The 26,067-nt window shown below is 47.0% G+C and overlaps 1 protein-coding gene across 4 annotated transcripts; it reads left to right on the top strand.

Annotated features, from left to right (window-relative positions):
• Window positions 1-399: 399 nt before the first annotated feature.
• Window positions 400-24,692, top strand: ogdha (oxoglutarate dehydrogenase a). 4 transcript variants are annotated; one of them, XM_080004398.1, is made up of 23 exons: window positions 400-541; window positions 2,196-2,596; window positions 6,413-6,592; window positions 7,725-7,827; window positions 10,493-10,608; window positions 11,824-11,978; window positions 12,185-12,331; window positions 12,494-12,584; window positions 12,739-12,918; window positions 13,085-13,213; window positions 13,329-13,508; window positions 14,046-14,198; window positions 14,711-14,813; window positions 15,072-15,200; window positions 15,287-15,437; window positions 15,872-15,999; window positions 16,114-16,292; window positions 16,770-16,841; window positions 20,279-20,404; window positions 20,706-20,778; window positions 23,447-23,610; window positions 23,695-23,849; window positions 23,997-24,692. In XM_080004398.1, the coding sequence occupies exons 2-23, from the start codon at window positions 2,354-2,356 to the stop codon at window positions 24,115-24,117; spliced, it is 3,078 nt and encodes a 1,025-aa protein (XP_079860524.1). In that variant the 5' UTR covers window positions 400-541; window positions 2,196-2,353; the 3' UTR covers window positions 24,118-24,692. The 4 variants fall into 4 exon arrangements, with proteins under 4 accessions (XP_079860524.1, XP_079860527.1, XP_079860525.1 ...); XM_080004401.1 differs by lacking the exon at window positions 7,725-7,827 and adding an exon at window positions 7,180-7,273; XM_080004399.1 differs by having other exon boundaries at window positions 427-550; window positions 2,201-2,596.
• The last annotated feature ends 1,375 nt before the right edge of the window (window positions 24,693-26,067 follow it).

Here is a 26,067-nt window from a genome sequence, read left to right as displayed (position 1 = left end):
ACTTGGTTTTATTTTGAATACTTGAAGTACATTTGACTCTGTCTCTTTGTACTTCCACTACTGTCATGTTGAGGTACTTTTCCTCAGGGTTGCCAGGTCTGTGTGATAAAACCAGCGTAACTGCCATTCAAAACGAGGGTGGAGGAGCACTCACGGGGAACGTGTCCCCAATGCGCACGCTTCCGTTTCGTTGCGCCCCGTCGTTGTCAGGTCGTTTGTTGTTCGTCTTGTTGACAACTTACAAAGCTCCACCAACCGGCGGCAACGCTTCAAAAGTAACCCGATTCCGCGGGAAAACCGCGGACCTGGCAACACTGCAGTAGCCGCTCAGTACCCCTCCCCCTCCCCCGCCTCGCGTCAAAGCGACGCATCACTGACGTCATCACGTCGCTACGTCACTAGGTGCGGGCCCCTCTTCCCGCTTCGAGCGCCGTCTGTCATTCCACCAGGAGCCGCAGAGGGCATCGGGCACACCGGCAGCACGGGCCCGCTTAGCGCAGCGCCGATTGGGCTTCGCAGTGACCGCTCGACGCCAGGGGAGGTGAGCTCCGTCCGCCCCGGAACCAGCGGCACAGTCGCTGTTCGTGGGTTCGGCGAAGACAAGCGGGGGCGTCCGCGACACCGTAGCGCTTAGCGTGTAGCATGTAGCCTCCCGCTAACAGCCAGAGGCTCGCCGCGGTGGCAGGCCGCCCGCGCCGTGTGTGCTCAGCACCGCAGGGGGGAGCCGCCGCCGCCGCCGCCGCCGCCGGGGCGGAGGTCGCCGCTGTTTTCACATTTCGGGAAACGTTTTCGGGGCTCCCGTGTCCCCGGAAGGACGAAGTGATTGACACGTCGCTGCTCCGCTAGCCGCGCTTCGCTCCTCGTTATTTCCGGACCTCGCCGTAGCGGACCAATGACGTGGCCTGGTAGGCGGGGCTTCCCCCTAGCGGACCAATGGCGTGGCCGGACGGGGGACGGGGGGCGGGCTCGGTGTGAGCCGTGGGAGGGTGTCCAACAAGGTCAAAACATGGAAGCCTGTGGAAACACAGAGCTGGCCCCAGTCCGTCTGCGGGCCCTTGAGTGTCTGCTGAAATGTCTTACGTGCAGCTCCACAAACACCAGGCATTAAAATCCATGAAATCGTCTTACATTTTAATCGTGTTCTTACCAGGGACACTCCTGGATGAACCAACTGACTTCAGCTGTACAGACACATCATTGCGTTGACCTTCTGAAGTGCTGTGTGAACAAGAAGCAGCACCGCTCAGATGGCTTCCATTTCTTAATCACTAGTTTCTCTTATTGTTTTCTGTATTTCCCCATCATGCTCCATAGATTCAAATGCTGCCGCCGTGTTGCTGCAGTCAAGGCTTTTCTGCGTACACTCGTATGTTTCAGTCCGGGAGAAGCGTGGTTCTCTTCATATGGAAGTCTGGAACCAAGTCACCTTTAAGAACATCTGTGTTTTGTTTACAATGGTGTAGTTTTTGGAGAGATGCTGCCAGGCTGCTATTTGATATGAAGCTGTGAATCTGGCAGGCGCTGTTTTAATCTGTTAATGTTTTTGAGCTTTGTATTCACTGTGTTTACCTTTAACATGACCCTGTAAAACTCTTTCTGCTTCTTGTTCTGTCAGTTTGTTATGAACCTTCTGCCAGTGATCAGGCTCAAACAGAGTATTAGTACCAGAGTCACAATACAACAAGCTGACATGTTGGCCATTAAAGTGACTTGATAGCTTGTTGGCCATTAAAGTGACTTGATTTTCTGCTGTTCTGAAGGTGAATGGGATGGAATCAAATTAACCGTCTGTATCAGGTCTTTGTTCTGGATCCACAGCCGTCTGAAATGAAGGACCTGGAGTCGGTCTCAGCTTGTCTCAGAAGATATGTTTACACAGTGGTTCTCAATGTGAGGTGTGGGGAACCCCCAGGGGCCCTTCCATAGGTTCCAGGAGTTTCCCGCAAAATGATTGATAGTTAAACTTCACTGTGATTTAATTTCCAAGACGTTAGCACCGTTAGAGAACGTCCAGTCAGGACTGTTTGGATCCCAGTTTCACTGTCATCTTCTTGACAAGGGATGAGACACTGAATCACAACTAAACAAGAGAAATCTGCTGAGATTGAATCCAGAGACTCAATCAGATCAAACTGAGGGTCCTGGATGTAGAGAAGGGTGAGAATCACTGCTCTAACACTCTCTGTCTCTCTCAGAGTAGACGGACGGACGGACGGACGGACGGACGGACGGACGGACAGCAGACCTGCCCAGTCGGCTCTTCCTCTTGGCAGACTTCCTCCTCCCGTGCTAGGTGGAGTGTTTCCCAGCGAGCCAAGGTGTGTGTGCGGTGCTGTCAGCTTAAGGACTGCTAATGCACCGCCTAAGGACTTGTGCGGCGCGGCTGCGCCCGCTCACTGCCTCTCAGGCGGCACAGACTGTCAGCCAGCAGCGCACTAACACAGCGGCGAGCGCGGCTAGCACCACACGGACGTTTCAGCCAATCAGGTGCTACACGGCACCGGTGGCCTCGGAGCCCTTTCTGAATGGGACCAGCTCCAACTACGTGGAGGAAATGTACTACGCCTGGCTGGAGGACCCCAAGAGCGTTCACAAGGTAGGAGCCCCTTGGTGGAGCGGAGGGCCACGGCCAGGCCTCATGGTCCGACCGTGGAAAACAAGACATCGGCCACTGAGCGGCGTGGGGAGTTTATTGTCGGCCAAAATTACATGATACAGCTAAAATATACAACCAAACCGGTAAATATATAACATGCTCCATCTGCAAAATGACAAGAAAATATACCACAAACGAAAACAAACAATTTTCCTTTTCACCTTGTTTCATTTCCAGTTAGTTTTTTTTCACTTCAGAGAGCAGTGGAGAGAGACAGCAAATGGGGGGGGGGTAGAGAGAGAGAGACAGTACGCAGTAAATGACCGCAGGCTGGATCGAGCCTGGGTCCCTGCAGGCGTTTTGCCCAGATGGTATACGTGCTCATCGGGTTGAGCCACCATGACACGTCCACCTGGGTGCATTCTAAGTACAGGTGTGGCAAGGTGTGAGTGGACATTTAAAAAAAATATATATATAGATGCGACTGGAAATCTCGCAGTGTGGATCGATTGACTTTCTTCAGTTTTTATCAGACCCAGATCCTCGACAGGTAGACGTCTCTTTCCATCGTTGCTGTTCTATCCATGAGATCCCTGCTCTATCAGTGTCACCAGTAGCAGACTGGTTGTACTGGACACATCCTTGTGTGTGACGCAGTTATTGTGGAACAGGGATTTGCTGAATCACATGTTGAGGAAACATGTCAACATGGTGTTTAGAGCATGTAGGGAGATGCAGCGCCCCCAGAGGACAGACAGGGGAACAGAAGACAGCTGGGTCCTAATAATAGATCCACCTGCTGCTTCAGACTACAGGTTTTTGCATTTCAACTCGGTTCCTCCAGCAGTTTTTGGTGATTGTTGTGATCAAAACTAGATTTTTCAGCAGCCTTCTGCAAAACTTGCGATACAAATTGTGAACGTTATGTTGTTTTTTTGTAATAAGTATTTGGAATTGCCAGAAATTGCCCCCAAAAAATATTTTTACTACTACCAATGAAGAAAGTTAGCACTTCCTGTGATAATATAGATTCTGCATCTCAGAGACAACTGGAAATAATAATACATTTATTGTAGCTAAATATTTTCATAACTTAAATTTGGACAAAAAAGGGGAAAAAACAGCTTTTGCTTTGGTTCCAGACACCTATGAAATACACCTTCAGTTCAGTGCAGTAAAGCACCAAATAAAATGAGTTGTGTGACGTGGGCTCTGTCTTCTCAGGACGACGGTGTGGATTTTACATTTATTGTGGGAAGGTCACGGCAAAATCCCAAGCCAAATATGACGGAGATTGGTTGAATTTCATGGGTTATTGTGATGCAGCTGGAGCCACGGTGCAGCTGCTGGTGTTTGTTTTGCTGTTGCCGTGTGGAGCAGTTCTGCTTGGTCAGAACTGGGTTGTTGGGGTGAGATGGTTGTGAGGGAGGTCGCCTCCCGCTCCAAAGTACAGAGTTGTGCTTCACACTGGACCTGAGCTCAGAACCATCAGTGACGTACTGCTTGATTTGGATGTTTTAACGTCTGAAGGGGTTGATTTTGGGGTATTTTGATTTGATAGGTATTGATGAAGAACTGACCTAGCGATGGCTACACGAGAAGTGTGCGAGATGGATATTTGTAGGTCATTGATCTCATTTTGACACATCCCATAATATCTCCAATTAACTCAAAAATAAGACCTGTTGGGCTTTTCAGGTTGGTGTCTCAGGGCTGAGGTCCCAGCAGACCCAGGACCTCGCCAGTCAGTTGTAAAGTAATATATAATCAGATGAGAACAACAATGTGATTAGATATAAATGTATCTTACATTTCAGACTGAATTAGGCTGCGAAACAGAAAATGCTGCTCATCCATTACCTTTCGAGTTTGACCTGAATTGTTATCTTCCTGAGTGTTAGACCCTACTGTGCACACACTTTTCTGACCATCTGTATTTTAAATACCCCCGACCACACTAAGAACAATACCCTTTTCCCACTGCACCGAAACCCGGTAGCACCGTCTAACGTCCACCGTTTGTCACGAGTGGAAAAGGAAACACCTGGGTCTCACTCCCGGGTCTGATGACCCTGCAATAGATGCTGGTTCTTATCGACCGGTTCTGACGGAACAGGAGACGCTCGTTTTGGCCCCTTGATCTGCGCGACGCCACGTGAGTCGAAGTTCCTGACATTGGCACGTGAACAGACGGGAATATCGGCATCATTCAGTCAGTCAAAATCCCATTTAGAATCCAAAATCTAAATCACAAGTTTTTTTCCACATGGGGGACCATGCCTCGCTCCCCGCCAGGCTCCGAGTCACTCCAGCACCGCTCCAAACCGCTCCCTGCCGCCCAGGGGCCTGTGTGCACCGGTTCTTTTGAACGGCTCAAAATACTTTTTATTTATTTTTTTTACAGTTTGATGTCGTTGTTTAAGTTGCTGTCTCCTCGACTCTTTTGTTCCCAATCACACTGGAACCATGACACGCCCCCTTCCTGGTGTGTTTGTGACGTTGAACGTGATGCACCAGGAAAAAAAAATGGCATTTTTCCTGGCAATGGGAAAGGCGTCAATCGCCTATTTTTAACGGGTTTACCCGGTTAAAGATAACCAGGGTAACCCTGCTCATTTTCGTGTGAAAACCCTACTGGTTGAATTTGGCATTTCTCTGTTAGATCCCTCTCCCAGACCCAACAAAACACACACACACCCCTTCAGCTCGGTCTGGGTGGCTCCAGTGTGTGTGACTCATCAGACTGGAATGAGGAGCAGGATCAGGTCTTAGTGGAGCCTGAAGCTTCAGGAGACGCCCTTTGTGTCCAAAACACCAGAAGCTCTGGAAGTTCCTCAAACCACAGAACGTCTCAACTAGAACCACACACACACACACACCCACAGTTCCAGAACAGTTTGTTTCATTACTCTGCCCTTAAAATGGAGTGTAAGCTTCAGTGAAGGGTGGCCCCAGGTCAACTGTGTTTGTTGTTAGAGAAGCTGAAGCATCTTTCACCTTTACTTTCTAACTTACTTTCCTAGAAGAGTTTTGACAGTGACGTACGGTGTTATGAGGATGTGACAAAATGTATTTATTATCAGTCACTTTGGACTAAGGTGTGAGATCAATGACGTGATGTCATCGAAACTTCCAGCTCGACTTTGTGTGTGAAATAATAAAAATCGTACCTTTTTTGAAAAGGACCAACAGGCGTGACGCGTGTCTATAGTCATCATGGAGGTGGATGCTGCTCAGCACGTGCTGCGTTTGGATGGTTCCATGTTTCGCACGCTAGAAATCAAAATGGGTAAAAAACACAGATAGCGCAGCCCTCCACCAGAATGCTGAGCACCAAACAAAGTTAGTTGCTGAGCAACCTCCCAAGGTTTATGTCAAGTGACTCTTGCCAACTTATATTCTGGTGAAATAGTTGTTATTCCCTTGTGATTCTGTTGTTTGTGTAGTGTTTACCATGAGGAGGGCGTGTGCAGTGGGAGCGTTGGGTGTGGTCACGCGCCGTCACACGCTCCCATGCTGACACGGTGGGCGTGGCCTGGAGCGGGGGGGGATGTTCTACAGGAACCAGCTGATGTTATACTCACTCTGATGGTCTGTGTTTTTTGGAAAAGGAAATCACACTTGAGATGTTTTCCGGTTCCTCTTCTCTGACCTTATTGACCAGAAGGAAACTGTTGATAGAAGCGTCTGTTTCGGAGCCTGTTTCTACCTGTACTTACCTCTCTGTACCTAAAATACTTTGAGTAAGAGATGATCCGTCCTAAAACCTTTGTCTTGAGCGTTTTGTAACGTTCCATCCCTCCCTCTCCTCCTCAGTCGTGGGATGTGTTTTTCCGAAACGCCAACGCGGGCGTGGCCCCCGGCTCGGCCTACCAGAGCCCCCTGGGCCTGGCAGCCCCTGACCTCGGGGCCTCCTCGCTGGTCGGAGCTCAGCCCAACGTGGAGAAGCTGGTGGAGGATCATCTGGCCGTGCAGTCCCTCATCAGGGCCTACCAGGTACACACACACACACAAAAATGTTTTGCAATAAAAAAATACAAATAAAACCAGTACTATAACTATTTATTTTTGTGTAGAACAGGTTTAAACAAGTTGATGCCTTGCTCAGGGGCACGGACAGGACTGCTAACCCTTAACATACCTGTCTTTGATGGTGTGAGGAAACTCACACAAACACGGGGAGAACACGCAAAGTCCACACAGAAAAGACCTGGGACGGCCGGGAATCAAACCCAGGACCGTCTTGCTGTGAGGCAACAGTGCTAACCACTGTGTGTTTGGAAACCAATCTCTGAATTTGATTTTATGGGGACTTAGAACAAAATAATTGATTTGAAGAGAAAGCCACTTAATATAAATGGAAGGTTCAGGTAGTTTAGACGGGTTGAAGTGGAAATGCAGCCTCATAAAAGATGTTTCTGCCTTGGTTTAACTCATAGTAATAATGTGTTGGATTCCTGATACTGAGCGCACATGGATCCATCCTCGTCCCGTCTCCCTTTTCCTAGTGAGCTTCTGGGAATACGGGTCACATGACTGTTGTCATTGTTATTGTTTTGCTGCTAACACGGGGCTGTGTCCAGGTGATGGGTCACCATAACGCCCAGCTGGACCCTCTGGGGATCAGCTGTGTGAATTTTGATGATACTGCCGTCACTTCAGGCTTCCAGAATGTTGGTGAGAGAGCTATGCTAATGCTATGCTAACACTCTCTCTCTCTCTCTCTCCCCTCCCTCCCTCTCTCTCTCTCTTTCTCTGATTGTTTCCCCTCTTCTCTTCTGTTTTTCTTATTTGTGCATGTCCTCCTTCACTGCCGCCCGACTCCTCTCCTAATCGCTTCCCCCTTGATTCCTCCTAATCTTCCTTCACTTCCACTCGTCCTCCTCCTTCTTCTCTCCACTCTATCCTCACCGCTCTCCACCTCCTTTCCCCTTTTATCTCCTCTTTCCGCTCCTCTCTGCGCCTCCTCACCTCCTCTCTTTACTCCCCTTTTCTCTTCCTATTGCTCTTCTCTGCACCTCCTTTCCTCCTCCTGGCTCTTCTTTCTCTCTCTTCTACTCCTCCTGACTTCTCCCCTCGTCCCTACTTCCTTTGGGGCGTGGCTCTGTGCTGTTGTCACTTCCTGTAGATCCGAGGTCACCATGTGGCCCAGTTGGACCCTCTGGGGATCATGGACGCTGATCTGGACTCGTGCGTTCCAACTGACATTATAACGTCCTCCGACAAGCTGGGTGAGCCCCGCCCCCACGCCTCGTCCAATCACAGAGCAGGGTTTAAATGTCCTGAGACCCGGAGCCCTCCCCCTCTGGGTTCACATCCCAGCTGCTTCACATCACGTGGAGCTCTCTGGGAGATGTTCAGCTAAATGACAGAATAATGAGTGTACGAGAAGGTTTCACAGCCTGTCAGTGTCTGATGGGCTCCTAGCGCTCTGGGCTATTACAGTCTTTTAGCCCTGAAGACAGGGAAGAGCATTAATACGTCTGCTTTGTTGGAAAACCAAAATGGTGGCTCTGAGCTCAACGTCACCTGGGAAGTGATCCAGTATTCCTTACTCAAATTCCCAGAGTTCTCACATCGAAACTCTATGGAACGGCAGGGTGGCATGACTGTTAGCATTTTGAAGCTGCTCTCGAAAAGCCTCAGTTTGACCCTAAGTCGCTGTCTATGAGTTACATCCTCCCTGTATGTTCCCAAAAACCTGCAGCTGTAGCCTGTAGCCGTTAGCTTTGGTTGCGTGTTAGCTTTGGCCTCCAGCTTCTGGTGTTTAGTTGTTTGTTTGTTTGGCTTGTGTGTGGACCCATGAGTTGAAGCTGTGATGTTGTTGAGCGGCTCCTCGTGTGTTGCTGGCTCTGGATGTCTCTCAGCTTGGCCCCGTGTGGCCTGGAAGGGGCCCCTGGCTAGGCCTGTTGGCAGTTTGAGGTTCTGTGGTTTTGATTTGAGGCCTGAAGGGCAGCGACTGCGGTTCAGGTTGTATCCACGCTCAGTGGGTTCTCTGATGCGGGCAGGTCTGGTTCTGCTGCTCGGCGTGGAGCTGTACTGCAGTCACCTCCTCTTGTGCTTTCACTCAGTTCTGCATCTCTGCTTCGCTGCACTCGGGCTTAATGGCAGCTGTGCTTAGCTGCAGTTTTGTCGCTGCGGTGCTCTGTAGAAATGGCTGCCGGATGGTGATCTCTCCAAGATGGCTGACCTTGCAGGGAGGGTGTCGGTCACTAATGTGTCCTGGTCTCTCTCCCCGCTGGCTGACCCCAGACCTGGCGGTGTGCACGGAGAGGCTGCGGCTTCTAACGGTGGGAGGTATGAACACACTGAGCCAGGAGGTCTGAAGGACAGGACGCCTGTTGGACACACACACACACACACACACACACACACACACACACACACACACACACACACACACACACACACACACTGAAGCCTTTTGGTGTGCAGTAATACACTGAAGGTTTGTTCTGTGGTAGCACGTGGTTCTTTTTTTAAAAAACCTCTCACTCTCACGACGGCCTTCAGATGTTATTAATGACCTGTTAAAATTGACGCCGTAAACGAGGCAAAGTGATGGTTCTAGCCACACACGGTTTAGCTCGCCGGGTTCAGATCCTCACTCCTTCCTGCTCCGGTTTAACTGGAGAAGGTGTGTTTCCATGGTAACTGCTCATGCTCCATCTGATCATAAACCAGGCTCGAATGGCAGGAATAGCACCAGAACAAAACCAATAAAATGTTTAGTATTTTGGGAAGCACAGACTCTCTCTCTCTCTCTCTCTCTCTCTCTCTCCTAATCAGTTTGTTTATATTAACCATATCCCATAATCCCCTTTGCCTGCCTAGTTCCTCATCACTCCCACCACTACTCACTGGGGTTTCCTCTTTGACGAGGTGGAATCTGGTGGTGTGTTGTGGTTCAGCTTCTCTGTGGGAGTGTTCTGTTGCGTTGGGGACAACGAAGTGCGATCCAGCTCAAGAGCCCGGTGCCAGGCAACGCTTATCTGACTTATTATTGGATGTTTTAAACCCAGATAGGTTTAATGTTCTTATTTTAATCATCGTAAAATCATATCACAATGAATAATGTGCCCAAATCATTTTGATTTTTCATCTTAAGCACTACAGGGTGCTGGCACATTATGGGATTGGATATTATACTTGAAATGCTAATCAAGGTGCCGTGGCCAACGGTGAAGCTGTAAATTGTGAAAAATATGACGTTTAAAGGCCAAGGGCTGCATACAGACAGATACCAAGCTCAGCTTGGAAACGGGCTCCATGGTAAGTGGTTACCATGGCCACCACGGGATATTTAATTTGATCAGCAGACGGCTTTGGCAATAGTATCAATAGCGATTAACCATGGCGTTTCTTCCCATTTCTTTGGTTTAAACCTTGTGAATCTATCATGCCTGTTTATCACCCACTACTACTACTACTACTACTATACTACTACTACTACAGTGTATTATAATTATTATACTGTCTTTACTACACTGCTACTACTACACTACTGTCACTATTACTACTTCACCATCACTGCTTTTCAACTACACACAACTGTATCCTCCATCCACGGTCTGTCTGTCTGTTGTCCTGTCTCTCTGTCTGTTGTCCTGTCTGTTGTCCTGCCTCTCTGTCTGTTGTCCTGCCTCTCTGGCTGTTGTCCTGTCTGTTGTCCTGCCTCTCTGTCTGTTGTCCTGTCTGTATAAACATTAACCTGAATCTCGTTGCCTTTTCTTTCATAAACCCTCATCTACATATTGGCTGTTTTGTTTGTGCGTGCACATCTCTGTGCACGTCCTTCTCAACCTTCTTTTCTGCCTGTTTTCCCCTCTTCCTGCTCTCTCCCGGGCCCCGCCCCCTGTTCCTTCCCCCGGTCCTGTTGAATCACGGGACACGCAGGCTTCTACGGCCTGGACGAGTCGGACCTGGACAAGGTTTTCCATCTGCCGACGACGACCTTCATCGGGGGCTCGGAGAACGCTCTTCCTCTGAAGGAGATCATCAGGAGGCTGGAGGTGCACACTCACACACACACACACACACAGTTGGTAATTGTATTAAAGATGATAAAGTCATAGTTCACTTAGGGTGGATGTGTTGACATGATGTTGACACCTCACAGCTTGAACCTTTTTTAAACCTCACAGCTGCACTGTCATTGAATACTACTGTGGGTCTACTCAACCGGTGGCCCGCGGTCAAAATGTGGACCACATAATAACGCTGACCCGGCCTTTAGGGATGGGATGCAAATCAGGGATGTGACGGTAAACCGTGAAATTGAAATATGAAATGGTACTATCGTAAACGTAGGGTAATACCGTGATTGTAAATCTCGTGACAAATGCTATTTTCATGCGGGAATTTATTTATTAACCCTCGACCGATGAAAGCATTGAGTTTGATGTGTTGCCAGAAACGCAGCGATCACTACTGAGCCATGTCTGCGTTATGCTTTAGTCTTATCCACTTTGCCTGTAAATCACCGGGAAACCAAACTTTTCCCAAACAGGGAAACAGTTCCCAAATTTTTCGTTTTCATCGGCCATGACGTTCGCCAGCTGATGTTGGGTCGATTCTACACTTGGGCCAATTTACCTTTAAATCATCATCAGTCATCGACAGAGCTGCAGTACCACACTGGCTGGGGAGCGGCTGCCGAGTCAAGTGCAACACCCGGTGGTAAAATGTAGGATGCGCCACTCCAGTGTTTGGCTTCCTGTCAAACAGGTTTTTTTTGACAGCGGCCCAACCCTGTCAGGAGCCCAAGGCCCGACCCTGTCAGGAGCACGAGGCCCGGCTGTGACAGCTGAGCTAAGCCAACACGCTGTGTGTTTAGTCAGCTCAAAGTATGAGGCACCAAACAAATCTCACACTATATATACTATATATAGCAGCCACGCCCCCTTACCGTGAAATAACACTGTATACAATATATATATTATATACACTATATATACTATATATAGCAGCGACGCCTCCTTACCGTGAAATAACACTGGTCATCGCTTATCGACCAATGAGCTTAACGACCTGGTTGTAGTAACATCGGTAGTTAAGTGAGTAGTACCCGTAGAACAATGATCACACGGTGAAAACGTCCTCTCGTCATGTCCCTACTGAGAATGTTATGGAGAAATGCGTTTGTTGGTTTGATTCTCTGCTGACCAGTGGAAGGTCGTGGTTTTCCATCAAATGCTTGTTGTGGCTGAAGGCGTTGTGCTCTGCAGATGGCGTACTGCCAGCACATCGGGGTGGAGTTCATGTTCATCAACGACCTGGACCAGTGCCAGTGGATCCGCAAGAAGTTTGAGACTCCTGGAGCCATGCAGTTCACCCTGGAGGAGAAGAGGACCCTGCTGGCCCGCATGGTCCGTTCCACCAGGTAACTAGAACCACAACCACTGGCTGGAACATAAATCTAGAACCAGACCCACCAGGGAAGGAGAACCTGGGTCTCTGGTTAGAACCTCAGTCCAGGGGACTAGAACTCCAACTAATGGTTGAGGTTCCAGCCTGGGTGTAGAACCATGACGTAGCCCTCCCCCTGTTAGAACCTGGAGGAGCAGTAAGGTGGAGTTGTGGTTCCAGGTTCGAGGAGTTCCTCCAGAGGAAGTGGTCTGCTGAGAAGCGCTTTGGTCTGGAGGGCTGCGAGTCCCTGATCCCAGCTCTGAAGACCATCATCGACAAGTCCTCAGAGAACGGAGTGGAGAACGTCATCATGGGCATGCCGCACAGGTACACAGTACAACACAGTACAACACACACTGAACATACACACACACACAATTCCACACACAACACAACACACACTGAACCTACACACACTAGATTTTATTTCATACTGCGCTGACTGTAGTGTGTGTGCGTGTGCGTGTGTGTGTGTGCGCGCGCTTGCAGGGGTCGTCTGAACGTTTTGGCCAACGTGATCCGTAAGGAGCTGGAGCAGATCTTCTGTCAGTTTGACTCGAAGCTGGAGGCGGCTGATGAGGTAACACCACCTTCATGCTGCTGCAAAGGAGGCGCAGCGTGTCCTGCCAGCAGCACCGCTCCAGCTGCTCATTTCGTACCAGGCCTTCGGTTTGAACGATCCCTGCTTCTTGCTGTTGTTGTCATGGTGATTGTGTGCATTGCGATTGGCTCAGGGCTCGGGGGACGTCAAGTACCATCTTGGAATGTACCATCGCAGAATCAACCGCGTGACCGACCGCAACATCACGCTGTCTCTGATGGCCAACCCCTCCCACCTGGAGGCCGTGGACCCCGTGGTGCAGGGCAAGACCAAGGCCGAGCAGTTCTACTGCGGGGACACAGATGGCAACCGGGTGAGGGGGAGGGAAGGAAGCCCTGTGTGCCTACCTGTGTGTGTACCTGCCTGTAAGGACCAATCTCTGAATGGACTGTTACCAGGTTTACAAATGCATCTTAGACGTGTGTGTGTGTGTGTGTGTGTGTGTGTGTGTGTGTGTGTGTGTGTGCGTGTGCGTGTAGGTGATGTCCATCCTGATCCACGGAGATGCAGCGTTCGCAGGTCAGGGCATCGTGTACGAGACGTTCCATCTGTCCGATCTGCCGTCCTACACCACGCACGGCACCGTGCACGTGGTGGCCAACAACCAGGTAACACACACAGACACACAGACGATTCAGTGCTGTGACTTTGGGGCGGATTGATGTTTTTCTGCGTTATGACTCCAGGGGGGCCGGAGTGTGATCCGTGCACCTTCCGTTTCAGATCGGCTTCACCACGGACCCCCGCATGGCGCGCTCCTCGCCGTACCCCACCGACGTGGCGCGCGTGGTCAACGCCCCCATCTTCCACGTCAACGCCGACGACCCCGAGGCCGTCGTGTATGTCTGCAACGTGGCGGCCGAGTGGAGGGCCACCTTCCACAAGGACGTGGTGGTGGACCTGGTGCGTGCGCGCGCACGCACGCACACACACACACACACACACACACACACACACACACAGACACAGACATCAAGACAGAACTGCAGGAGATGTGGATGAAGAACTGACTCGGTCGTTTCTTACTCATTTCCTCGCTGGCTTCAGGACAGTGAGTCAGAAGAAGCTTGGGCTGTTTGACTGCTTGTAAATAATGAGACGCTCTCTGTTGACTGCTCTCTGGCTCCTTGCATCCTTTACGCCTCCACTTGTGTTTGTGATTTACTCTCCAACGCTGTTCCCTCAAGATATAAAACCAAATTATAAATATACACGGTAGTTACCTGTTGCCTTGTCATGGGCCGCGCACGGAGGTTTCAATACTCTTCTTCCATGTGAATTCTCTCTGTCTGTATCTTCGCTCAAATTAAAACATTCAGACGGACACCGCCACAGGAAACGCGTCGCCGTCCACTTCCTGCAGCGCAGCACCACCCGCATCGCCTTCTTGCCGTTGACACTTTCTGTCCCGTCTCCCTCTCCTCTTGTCGCATCCTCCAGGTGTGCTACCGTCGGATGGGTCATAACGAGATGGACGAGCCCATGTTCACGCAGCCTTTGATGTACAAACAGATCAAGAAGCAGAAAGGAGTCCTGCTCAAGTACGCTGAGAAGCTGATTGCCGAGGGAGCCGTGAGCCGCCAGGAGTACGAGGTAAAGCACACACATTGTGCAGAAACACTGTCACACTGCTTCCCTGGTTAGCCTCCACCTTGTACCTTGTACCTTGAAGCCTCACAGCCGCCGCCTCACCACATCACCATAACACTGTTTTTACACCAAAATTAGCTGGTACAACCGGGTTTTGAAACACGGGGAAACCCACTGAAAAAGGCGAATAACTCCTTTGCCGTTGCCAGAAGAAATGCCGGGGCTTTATTTATTTTATTTTATTTTTTGTTTTTTTTATCTGGTTTGTCTCATATGACGTGACGAACACACCGGAAGAGGGGCGTGTCATCGTGCCAGTGTGATTTGGGGGGGCGCAGCGCAGTAGAGGAGACAGCAACTTCAACAAATAACAACATAAAACTAAAACTTGGCGACAACAAAAACCCGAAATGCCCCGAAATGCTCTTCCTGAAATCTTCACACACAGATATACTCATACCCGTCCTGTCATTGTCTCTGCCTGTCTCTCTCTCTCTGCCTGTCTCTCTCTCCAGGAGGAGATCGCTAAGTATGATAAGATCTGTGAGGAGGCTCACGCTCGCTCCAAAGACGAGAAGATTCTTCACATTAAGCACTGGCTGGACTCTCCCTGGCCCGGTAGTGTGTGTGTGTGTGTGTGTGTGTGTGTGTGTGTGTGTGTGTGTGTGTGTGTGTGTGTGTGTGTGTGTGTGTGTGTGTGTGTGTGTGTGTGTGTGTGTGTGTGTGTGTGTGTGTGTGTGTGTGTGTGTGTGTGTTCATTTCCATTTCCTGTAAAATGAACTGAATGTGGTTTTACTTCAGACCATCAGGTTTTTGGGTTTTCAGGCTGTATCAGTAGATTGTGTAATGTTGGAATTATGATGCTTCCCTCACCAGGTTTTTTCACCCTGGACGGCCAGCCCAAGTCCATGACCTGTCCCCCCACCGGTCTGACGGAGGAGGACCTGAACCACATCGGCCAGGTGGCTTCATCTGTCCCCGTGGACGACTTCACCATCCACGGAGGTCAGAGGTCTCTCACACACACCCCAAGGGCAGAGTTAATATATTGATTGTATGGTAGTTGATGGAGCGAAGCTGTGCGTTCCCAGGTCTGAGCCGCATCCTGAAGGGCCGGGCAGAGATGGTACGGAACCGCACGGTGGACTGGGCTCTGGGGGAGTACATGGCCTTCGGATCGCTGCTCAAAGAAGGAATCCACGTCAGGCTGTCCGGACAGGACGTGGAGCGAGGGACCTTCAGGTAGTGACACAGTAGGACCTCATCTCCATGCACCACACATCCTAGTTCCATCTTTTTCTTTGATAATGCTCCTTTCATTGGCACCTCGATGTGCTACAGGAAGCAAAGATACGAAGAGAAAACAGGAAAGAATAATAATACTAAAGTGAGAAACAAGAGGAAAGGATTAAAAAAAAAAAAAAAGCGGGTTCCTCCAGGAAGGCTCCCCGGTTGAGGATTGTTGTGGCCCCTGGTGTGAGCTCCACAGGCACTGAAGGCCCCGCCCCCACGGTCAACAGCTCGGTCCTGGGCTGTGGAGGTGGTTGGAACTGTTGCGTGCTTTGAGGGACACAGGGTGTTTGAAGGTCAGGAGAAGGACCTTGACTTCAATTATATGAGGTATAGACATGTAGCCCTCTCTCTTCCTGTCTGTCTGTCTGTGTGTCTGTCTGTAGTCACCGTCACCATGTCCTTCATGACCAGAATGTGGACAAGCGGACATGTATTCCCATGAACCACATGTCACCGGACCAGGCGCCGTACACCGTGTGCAACTCCTCCCTGTCAGAGTACGGAGTCCTGGGTGAGTACGACTACACGCTAATACACACAGTGCTGAGTACACAGTGTTGTCATAATCTTATGGAGTCCTGGTGGTGTCTAAACATGGCAAACGTGTCTGTGTGTCTGTCTGCAGGCTTCGAGCTGGGCTTTGCCATGGCCAGCCCTGACGCCCTGGTCCTGTGGGAGGCCCAGTTTGGGGACTTCCACAACACAGCCCAGTGCATCATAGACCAGTTCATCTGTCCCGGTCAGGCCAAGTGGGTCCGGCAGAACGGCATCGTGCTGCTGCTGCCGCACGGCATGGAGGGCATGGTGCGTGCGCACGCACACACACACACACACACACACACACACTGCACTACACACTGCACGAAAGGGGCGGAGCAGATCCCAAAACTCACGGTTTCAGATCATAACCCAGTTTTGAGTCACGGATCGGATCATTTTTCGGATCAGCAAAATAAATAAATTATTTATATATATATATATATATATATATATATATGACAGTTTTTCACTATTATCTTAAATTTGGCAATTGATTGGCGATTGACATGCGAGCCGAGCCAGGAGGGGCCATCGGTACGGATCAAGGACGCTACTGTACGATGGCACAGTCACCTTGAGGTCAGCTGACTGTAAGAAGTGTGTGTGTGTGTCTGTGTGTGTGTGTGTGTGTGTGTGTGTGTGTGTGTGTGTGTGTGTGTGTGTGTGTGTGTGTGTGTGTGTGTGTGTGTGTGTGTGTGTGTGTGTGTGTGTGTGTGTGTGTGTGTGTGTGTGTTTTTTCAGGGTCCAGAACATTCCTCGGCCCGTCCAGAGAGATTCCTCCAGATGTGCAACGACGACCCTGACGTGATGCCTGTAAGAAAAGACACCCGTTATTCGGTGTCCAGCCTGTTATTATGCTTCAACAATTTTTTTTCAAGCTACGATTTGAAACAGTACAACGGCAGAAGTTAGGAACATAGTTGACGGGGCGTCGCAAAATCCTGTGGTTCAACTTCCATCCAATCGATGCGCATAGGGAGCAGAAATGGGTGAAAAGCCAACCAAGTTTGACCCCAAGCCTCCAGTTGGTGGTGCGTGAGCGCCACGGCAACGCTGGAAAAATAAATGAAGCAGATGAGTTTTACATAAACACGCTGGGGGGGTCTTTGCCACAGGTGAGGCTTTAGGGAGGGAGGCGGAGTCTTTCTGGCCGTGGTGCGCCCACATGGCCAGAGTTTTATTGTTCATTTCAATATACGGCACGCAGGCCACGGTCATATGTCACAACTGATGATGATGATCCGGGCGCAGGAGGAATGGCGTTCCTCTGCTGGGCTGCTCACCAGCCTGCCGCCCATCTCCTCTGTAAGACAAACAAGAAGGAACCTCCCCGCCTCCAGTCGGAGCAGTCGGCACCGCCACGAGGCGGCTTGGAGGGCGTGGCCGCTGCTTGACCACGCCCCTTTGTCCACCACAGACGTTGTGATGTCATCATACTATTCACGATAAATGTACAGGTTCTGGTGTCCAGTGTGGGGCGTGGACTCAGTCGCTCTGTCGTGGTTAGAGATGACAAACTAGGCGTGTCCGTCTTAATCAACCGTCTTACCTGGTAGACGTCTGTGGATCTGTTTGATTGATATTTCATCTCTTTGGTCTCCATTACTTTGCCAGATTCATGAAAAACCCCGAAAACATGAATCCACAGAAACTTCTGACCAGGTCGCATCCACTCAACTGTGCAAATGAGTGATGCGTTCGTGTACTAGGGAGGCGTCGGAAAAATAGAACCCATTCAATTGTAATTAGTTACAGAAATACGTTGTTTGGATTTCATGGAAACGTAACCTATCAAATTTTATCCAAGGAAGGAAGTCACCACTAAAATGATGTAAGTTAGATTACCTTCGTAAACCTCCTTAAATACCTCACTTGATTCATGTCACACAACCATGTGACACGAACAGCCAATCATACAACAGGAGTAGCGTTGCTTCCTCCGCGCTCTCCCAGCACCCAGCGGGAGGGCCCCGGAGCTGACGCGGCGGGTCCTCCTAAAACGGCAACTCGAACCGGAACTCGCCCCCATCCCCCCAAAAGCAGAGCGACTAAAGAAAGAATCCCAGGGAGAAGAGAGTCCCTCGGTCCGCTCCAGACGTCCCCGCATATAATCACAGCGCAGATTGGGGAACCTCGGAAGCCGTAATATGCACCTAACATGACTAAACAGACTGCAGCTATATTTATTATTATTATTGTTGTTATTGTTGTTGTTGTTGTTGTTGTTATTAATAATAATTTGGGGTCCAGCCCGCAGGACTAGATCCCCTATTGTTGAGCTTGGGAAAAATTATCAGAATTTTTCAAAACTAACAAAACCATTTGAAACAGAAGAACGACAGAAGCTACGAACACGGTTGCCCGTCTGGTTTGAACCGGTACGTCACAAACATCTCCTGGTTTAAGTTTCATCAAAATCGATCCACAATCAGAGCAGAGTTTTGTGAAAAACAGAACTTTGATCCCAAATATGCAGCGGCTCCTGCTTGACTGACATGCCACTCTTAATAAAACTAAATGAAAATTATATTTACAGTATGACGCTTTGACATCATCACATTATTTATTATAAGGATATTTACATTATGACACTTTATGTCATTTTATTTACTATAATAATATTTACAGTACGATGCTTTATGACATCATTTTATTGACTTTAATGATATTTACAGTACCACGCCTTATAACATTTATTATAATGGTATTTACAGGACGACAGTTTATGGCATCATATTTACCATAATGATTTTTACAATAAGACGCTTTGTGACGTCATCACATTATTTATTACAATAGCATTAACAGTATGACGCTTTATGACGTTGTCATATTGTTTACTATAATGATATTTACAGTAAGACACTTTACGATGTCATCATTATTTACTGTAATGATATTTACATTAGGATGCTTTATGATGTAATCATATTTATTATAATTATATTTACAGTAAGATTCCTATGACATAGTATTTATTATAATTATATTTACAGTTAGACGCTTTATGACATTTATTATAATGATATTTACATTAAGACACTATGATGTCATCATTATTTATTATAATGATATTTACAGTTAGATGCTTTATGACATCATCATATTATTTATTATAATGTATTTACAGTAAGACCTTTTATGACATTTACTATAATGATACTTACAGTGAGACGCTTGATGTCATCATATTATTTACTATATTGATATTTACAGTAAGACACTATGATGTCATCATTATTTACTGTAATGATATTTACATTAAGACGCTTTATGATGTCATCATATTATAATGTATTTACAGTAAGATTCTTATGACATCATATTTATAACTATATTTACAGTTAGACGCTTTATGACATATTTATTATAATGATATTTACATTACGACACTTTATGTCATCATTTTTTATGATAATGACATTTACAGGTAGACGCTTTATGACGTCGTCATATTATTTATTATGTATTTACACTTGGACCTTTTATGACATTTACTATAATGATACTTACAGTGAGACACTTGATGTCATATTATTTACTATAATGATATTTACAGTAAGACACTTTATGAGATCATATTATTGACTATAAATGTACAGATTGGGATTGAGAAGGTCCAGTTGGATCGTGTCCAGTGTTCAAACAAGACGTAAGGTGTGTGTGTGTGTGTGTGTGTGTGTGTGTGTGTGTGTGTGTGTGTGTGTGTGTGTGTGTGTGTGTGTGTGTGTGTGTGTGTGTGTGTGTGTGTGTGTGTGTGTGTGTGTGTGTGTGTGTGTGTGTGTGTGTGTGTGCGCGCGCGCGCGCGTGCGTGTGATCCTGAAGTGGGTGTTCCACATAGTTTTAGGCTTCAAATTTCAGAGAATTTTTGACAATAACAAAACAGCTCTATGGACTGGGCCCCTAAAGTGATTTACATTAGACGGTCATTAAATAATAGAAAAGCAAACAAGAAAATAATGAAATGAATTTAAAATGCAGTAAGAATAAAGTAATAAATAAATCAAACAAGCAAAGTGCAGGTCAATATGCTCCTTTTCCCATTTAGGTTTTATCGGTTTAGACTTTAAAGGATTAAGATCGTTCCTCAGTGAATGAGTTCTCCTGAGTTGTTGATCTTGAAATCACTCGTCACTTGGACCTTCGGTGCCCAACCCTGGTTATTAACATGTTAATGTGGATTACAGTAAATTATGACCTTAACCGTCTGCCTTCTCCTGTCTCTTACCCTGTACCTGTCTGTCTCTCAGACCATCAGGGAGGATTTTGCAGTGAGACAGCTGTATGACTGTAATTGGATCGTGGTGAACTGTTCCAACCCCGGGAACTACTTCCACGTCCTGAGGAGGCAGATCCTGGCTCCCTTCAGGAAGCCTGTGAGTGCACACACACACACACACACACACACACACACACACACACACACACACACACACACACACACACACACACACACACACACATTTTATTTACACCAAAGTTATTTCCTGGACCAGTGAGGACCATTTCTGCTCTGTTTAGGGACAAGCAGTTATTTATCTTTAGCACTAGGTGGTACCTGGCTCCTGTGGACACATTTTTTAACCGGTACAGTGAGGACATTTGAGTTGCTAGGCAGACTAGATTGTACAAAACATTCCATGTTTCAAGCATTAATACAACTTTCTTTTCCTCTAGTTAATTGTGTTTACTCCTAAATCTCTACTGCGCCACCCAGAGGCCAGGTCCAGCTTCGATGACATGTTGACAGGTGAGGATGAGGATGACAGTATGATGATAGTGGTGATGATGACAGTCTGATGATAGTGGTGATGATGACAGTATGATGATAGTGATGATGGTGATAACAGTATGATAATAGTGATGATACCAGTATGATGATCTTGGTGGTGATAATGATGCTGATAACAGTATGAGAATAGTGATGATGATGATGATAACAATATGATGATAGTGATGATGATAGTGATGATGATGATGATAACAGTATAATGATGGTGGTAACAGTATTATAATAGTGACGATGATGATGATAACAGTATGATAATAGTGATGATGATGATGATAACAGTATGGTAATAGTGATGATGATGATGATGATAACAGTATGATTATGGTAACAGTATGATGATAGTGATGATGGTAACAGTATGAGGATAGTGATGATAACAGTATGATGATAGTGATGATGATGATGATGATAACAGTATGATTATGGTAACAGTATGATGATAGTGATGATGATGGTAACAGTATGAGGATAGTGATGATAACAGTATGATGATAGTGATGATGATGGTAAAAGTATGATGATAGTGATGATGATGGTAACAGTATGATACTAGTGATGATGCTGATAACAGTATGATGATAGTGATGATGATGGTAAAAGTATGAGGATAGTGATGATGATGGTAAAAGTATGATTATAGTGATGATGATGGTAAAAGTATGATTATAGTGATGGACCTGGACCTGAACCACATCGGCCAGGTGGCTTCATCTGTCCTGGTAACAGTACCACATGATGATGATGCTGATAACAGTATGATGATAGTGATGATGATGGTAAAAGTATGATGATAGTGATGATGATGGTAAAAGTATGATTATAGTGATGATGATGGTAAAAGTATGATTATAGTGATGGTGACAGTATGACGATAGTGACGACGATGATGATGATAACAGTATGATGATAGTGATGATGACAGTATGATGATGGTGATAACAGTATGATAATAGTGATGATACCAGTATGATAATAGTGATGATAACAGTATGATAATAGTAATGATACCAGTATGATGATAGTGATGACAGTATGATGATCTTGGTGGTGATGATGATGATGGTGATGACAGTATGATAATAGTGATGATGATGATGATGATAACAATATGACGATAGTGATGATGATGATAACAGTATGATGATGGTGATAACAGTATGATAATAGTGACGATGATGATAACAGTATGACAGTGATGATGATAACTGTATGATAATAGTGATGATGATGATAACAGTATGATAATAGTGATGATGATGATAACAGTGTGATAATAGTGATGATGATGGTAACAGTATGATACTAGTGATGATGATGATAACAGTATGATGATAGTGATGATGACGATGACAGTATGATAATAGTGATGATGATGATGACAGTATGATGATAGTGATGATGATGATAACAGTATGATGATAGTGATGATGACGATGACAGTATGATAATAGTGATGATGATGATGACAGTATGATGATAGTGATGATGATGATAACAGTATGATGATAGTGATGATGACGATGACAGTATGATAATAGTGATGATGATGATGACAGTATGATGATAGGGACGATGATGATAACAGTATGATGATAGTGATGATGACGATGACAGTATGATAATAGTGATGATGATGATGACAGTATGATGATAGGGACGATGATGATAACAGTATGATGATAGTGATGATGACGATGACAGTATGATAATAGTGATGATGATGATGACAGTATGATGATAGGGACGATGATGATAACAGTATGATGATAGTGATGATGACGATGACAGTATGATAATAGTGATGATGATGATGATGATGACAGTATGATGATAGTGACGATGATGATGACAGTATGATGACGATGACAGTATGATAATAGTGATGATGATGATAACAGTATGATGATAGTGATGATGATGGTAAAATGATGGTGATGATGATGACAGTATGATGATAGTGATGATGATGGTAAAAGTATGATGATAGTGATGATGATAACAGTATGATGATAGTGATGATGATAACAGTATGATAATAGTGATGATGGTGATAACAGTATGATGATAGTGATGATGATAACAGTATGATGATAGTGATGATGACGATGACAGTATGATAATAGTGATGATGATGACTGTATGATGATAGTGACGATGATGATGACAGTATGATAATAGTGATGATGATGATAACAGTATGATGATAGTGATGATGATGATGATGATGGTAACAGTATGGTGATAGTGATGATGATGATGATGATGGTAACAGTATGGTGATAGTGATGATGATGATGATGATGATGGTACCAGTATGGTGATGATGATGATGGTAACAGTATGGTGATAATGATGATGATGATGATGATGATGATGGTACCAGTATGGTGGTGATGATGATGATGATGATGATGATGGTAACAGTATGGTGATGATGATGATGGTAACAGTATGGTGATAGTGATGATGATGGTAACAGTATGATGATGATGATGATGGTAACAGTATGGTGATAGTGATGATGATGATGGTAACAGTATGATGATATTGATGATGATGATGATGGTAAAAGTATGAGGATAGTGATGATGATAATCCTGCTTCCTGTCATCCCTCGCTCCGTCAGGAACCCACTTCCAGCGTCTGATACCAGAGGGAGGGGAAGCGTCGGAGCGGCCGGAGGAGGTGAAGAGAGTGATCTTCTGCACAGGGAAGGTGTACTACGAGCTGATCAAGGAGCGGAAGAACCGCGGGATGGAAGGGACGGTGGCCATCGCCCGCATGGAGCAGGTAGACGGGGGAGGGGCTAGCCTGGGGGCGGGGGGTAGTCTGGCGTGTACTGTGTGACCTCTGACCTTTGCTCCCGCCCTCCAGCTCTCCCCGTTCCCCTTCGACCTGGTCCGGGCCGAGGTGGACCGCTTCCCCGATGCCGACCTGGTCTGGTGCCAGGAGGAGCACAAGAACCAGGGCTACTATGACTACGTCAAGCCCCGGATCAGGACCACCATCGAGCGTGCCAAGCCCGTCTGGTAAGAACCGGACTGAACCGGTTCAGCAGAACCAGAGAGTTAAAGTAATGATTCAAATAGAAATGTCTCGAATAACACAACAGGGGGTTGATGAACCAAATACTGGTTCTGTAGTACTATGTTCAAAAGTACCCCCCTCCCCCCCAGGTATGCGGGCAGGGAGCCCGCGGCGGCCCCCGCCACAGGGAATAAGAACACTCACCTGGTGGAGCTGCGCCGTCTGCTGGACGCCGCCTTCGGCCTGGACGCCTTCGAGGGTCACAAGTGACCTCTGACCCCACCGTGCAGCTGACACCCACAATCCCCTCCTGTCACATGACTTTATAGCAGAACTCTCCTCCATCCATCTCGTCCCTTGTCTCTTCATCTCTCCATTCCTCCTTCGCCATCCCTCCATCTGTCTCTCTCCATCCCTCCATCTGTCTGTCTCTCTGTTCCTCCATCTGTCTGTCTCTCCATCCCTCCATCTGTCTGTCTCCTGCTGTGGTTCTAGTTTGTTGTGCAGTGTAGCTCCGCCTCCCTCGCTTCCTTCCTTCTGTTCTGTCTGGTTTTTAACAGGAAATAGAAAGAAAGATGGCCGCCACTCACCCCCCCCCCTGAAAAACACCAATGATCCACGGCTCTGCTCCTCTTCTGTCTCTATCTCCCTGTCTCGCTCTCTCCATCTGTCTCTGTCTTGCTCTCTCTCTCGTGCCAAACTGGGAGTCGACCTGAATGAACTTTGACCTGGAAGTGAACCCAGTGTGTTTTTAGCGGATCAGGTGATTTATTTATTTTCGTGAATGGAGAGAAGAGCTGCTTTGTTTTATTTGGCTTCATTCAATAAAGAGAAAATCTACCGACCGCTCTGCTTCCTCCTCCCTCTCCATGGAGACGTCAAACAGGAAGTCCATGTTCCTGAGTCTTGTGTTGTGTGATCGGCGCGTGCTCGTTGTGTGTGTGTGCTTGTGTGTTGTGTGCTTGTTGTGTGTTGTGTGTTGTGTGCTTGTTGTGTGTGTGTGCTTGTGTGTTGTGTGCTTGTGTGTTGTGTGTGCTTGTGTGTTGTGTGCTTGTGTGTTGTGTGCTTGTTGTGTGTTGTGTGTTCTGTGCTTGTTGTGTGTTGTGTGTTCTGTGCTCGTTGTGTGTTGTGTGCTTGTTGTGTGCTTGTTGTGTGTTGTGTGCTTGTTGTGTGTTGTGTGTTCTGTGCTTGTTGTGTGTTGTGTGCTCGTTGTGTGTTGTGTGCTTGTTGTGTGCTTGTTGTGTGTTGTGTGCTTGTTGTGTGTTGTGTGCTTGTTGTGTGTTGTGTGCTCGTTGTGTGTGTGTGCTCGTTGTGTGTGTGTGCTTGTGTGTTGTGTGCTCGTTGTGTGTTGTGTGCTCTTTGTGTGCTTTGTGCTCTTTGTGTGTTTTGTGCTTGTTGTGTGTTGTGTGCTCGTTGTGTATTGTGTGCTCATTGTGTGTTGTGTGCTCTTTGTGTGCTTTGTGCTCTTTGTGTGTTTTGTGCTCGTTGTGTGTTGTGTGCTCGTGTGTTCTGTGCTTGTTGTGTGTTGTGTGCTCGTTGTGTGTTGTGTGCTTGTTGTGTGTTGTGTGCTCGTTGTGTGTGTGTGCTTGTGTGTTGTGTGCTTGTGTGTTGTGTGTGCTTGTGTGTTGTGTGCTTGTGTGTTGTGTGCTTGTTGTGTGTTGTGTGCTTGTTGTGTGTTGTGTGTTCTGTGCTCGTTGTGTGTTGTGTGCTCGTTGTGTGTTGTGTGCTTGTTGTGTGCTTGTTGTGTGTTGTGTGCTTGTTGTGTGTTGTGTGCTCGTTGTGTGTGTGTGCTTGTGTGTTGTGTGCTCGTTGTGTGTTGTGTGTTGTGTGTTCTGTGCTTGTTGTGTGTTGTGTGCTCGTTGTGTGTTGTGTGCTTGTTGTGTGCTTGTTGTGTGTTGTGTGCTTGTTGTGTGTTGTGTGCTTGTTGTGTGTTGTGTGCTCGTTGTGTGTTGTGTGCTTGTTGTGTGCTCGTTGTGTGTGTGTGCTTGTGTGTTGTGTGCTTGTGTGTTGTGTGTGCTTGTGTGTTGTGTGTTGTGTGCTTGTTGTGTGTTGTGTGTTCTGTGCTTGTTGTGTGTTGTGTGCTCGTTGTGTGTTGTGTGCTCGTTGTGTGTTGTGTGTTCTGTGCTTGTTGTGTGTTGTGTGCTCGTTGTGTGTTGTGTGCTTGTTGTGTGCTTGTTGTGTGTTGTGTGCTTGTTGTGTGCTTGTTGTGTGTTGTGTGCT

The sequence above is a fragment of the Zeus faber genome, assembly GCF_960531495.2.
Source record: "Zeus faber genome assembly, chromosome: 7".
Classification (NCBI taxonomy): domain Eukaryota; kingdom Metazoa; phylum Chordata; class Actinopteri; order Zeiformes; family Zeidae; genus Zeus; species Zeus faber.
This window is presented reverse-complemented; position numbering and strand designations above follow the sequence as displayed.

Bases quoted from the DNA above. Each gene is read 5' to 3' on its own strand.
- ogdha (XM_080004398.1), top strand. From the start codon at position 2,354: ATGCACCGCCTAAGGACTTGTGCGGCGCGGCTGCGCCCGCTCACTGCC. The intron at 13,509-14,045 runs GTGCGTGCGCGC...CGCATCCTCCAG, and splicing joins AGGACGTGGTGGTGGACCTG to GTGTGCTACCGTCGGATGGG. The intron at 16,842-20,278 runs GTAAGAAAAGAC...TCTGTCTCTCAG, and splicing joins ACGACCCTGACGTGATGCCT to ACCATCAGGGAGGATTTTGC.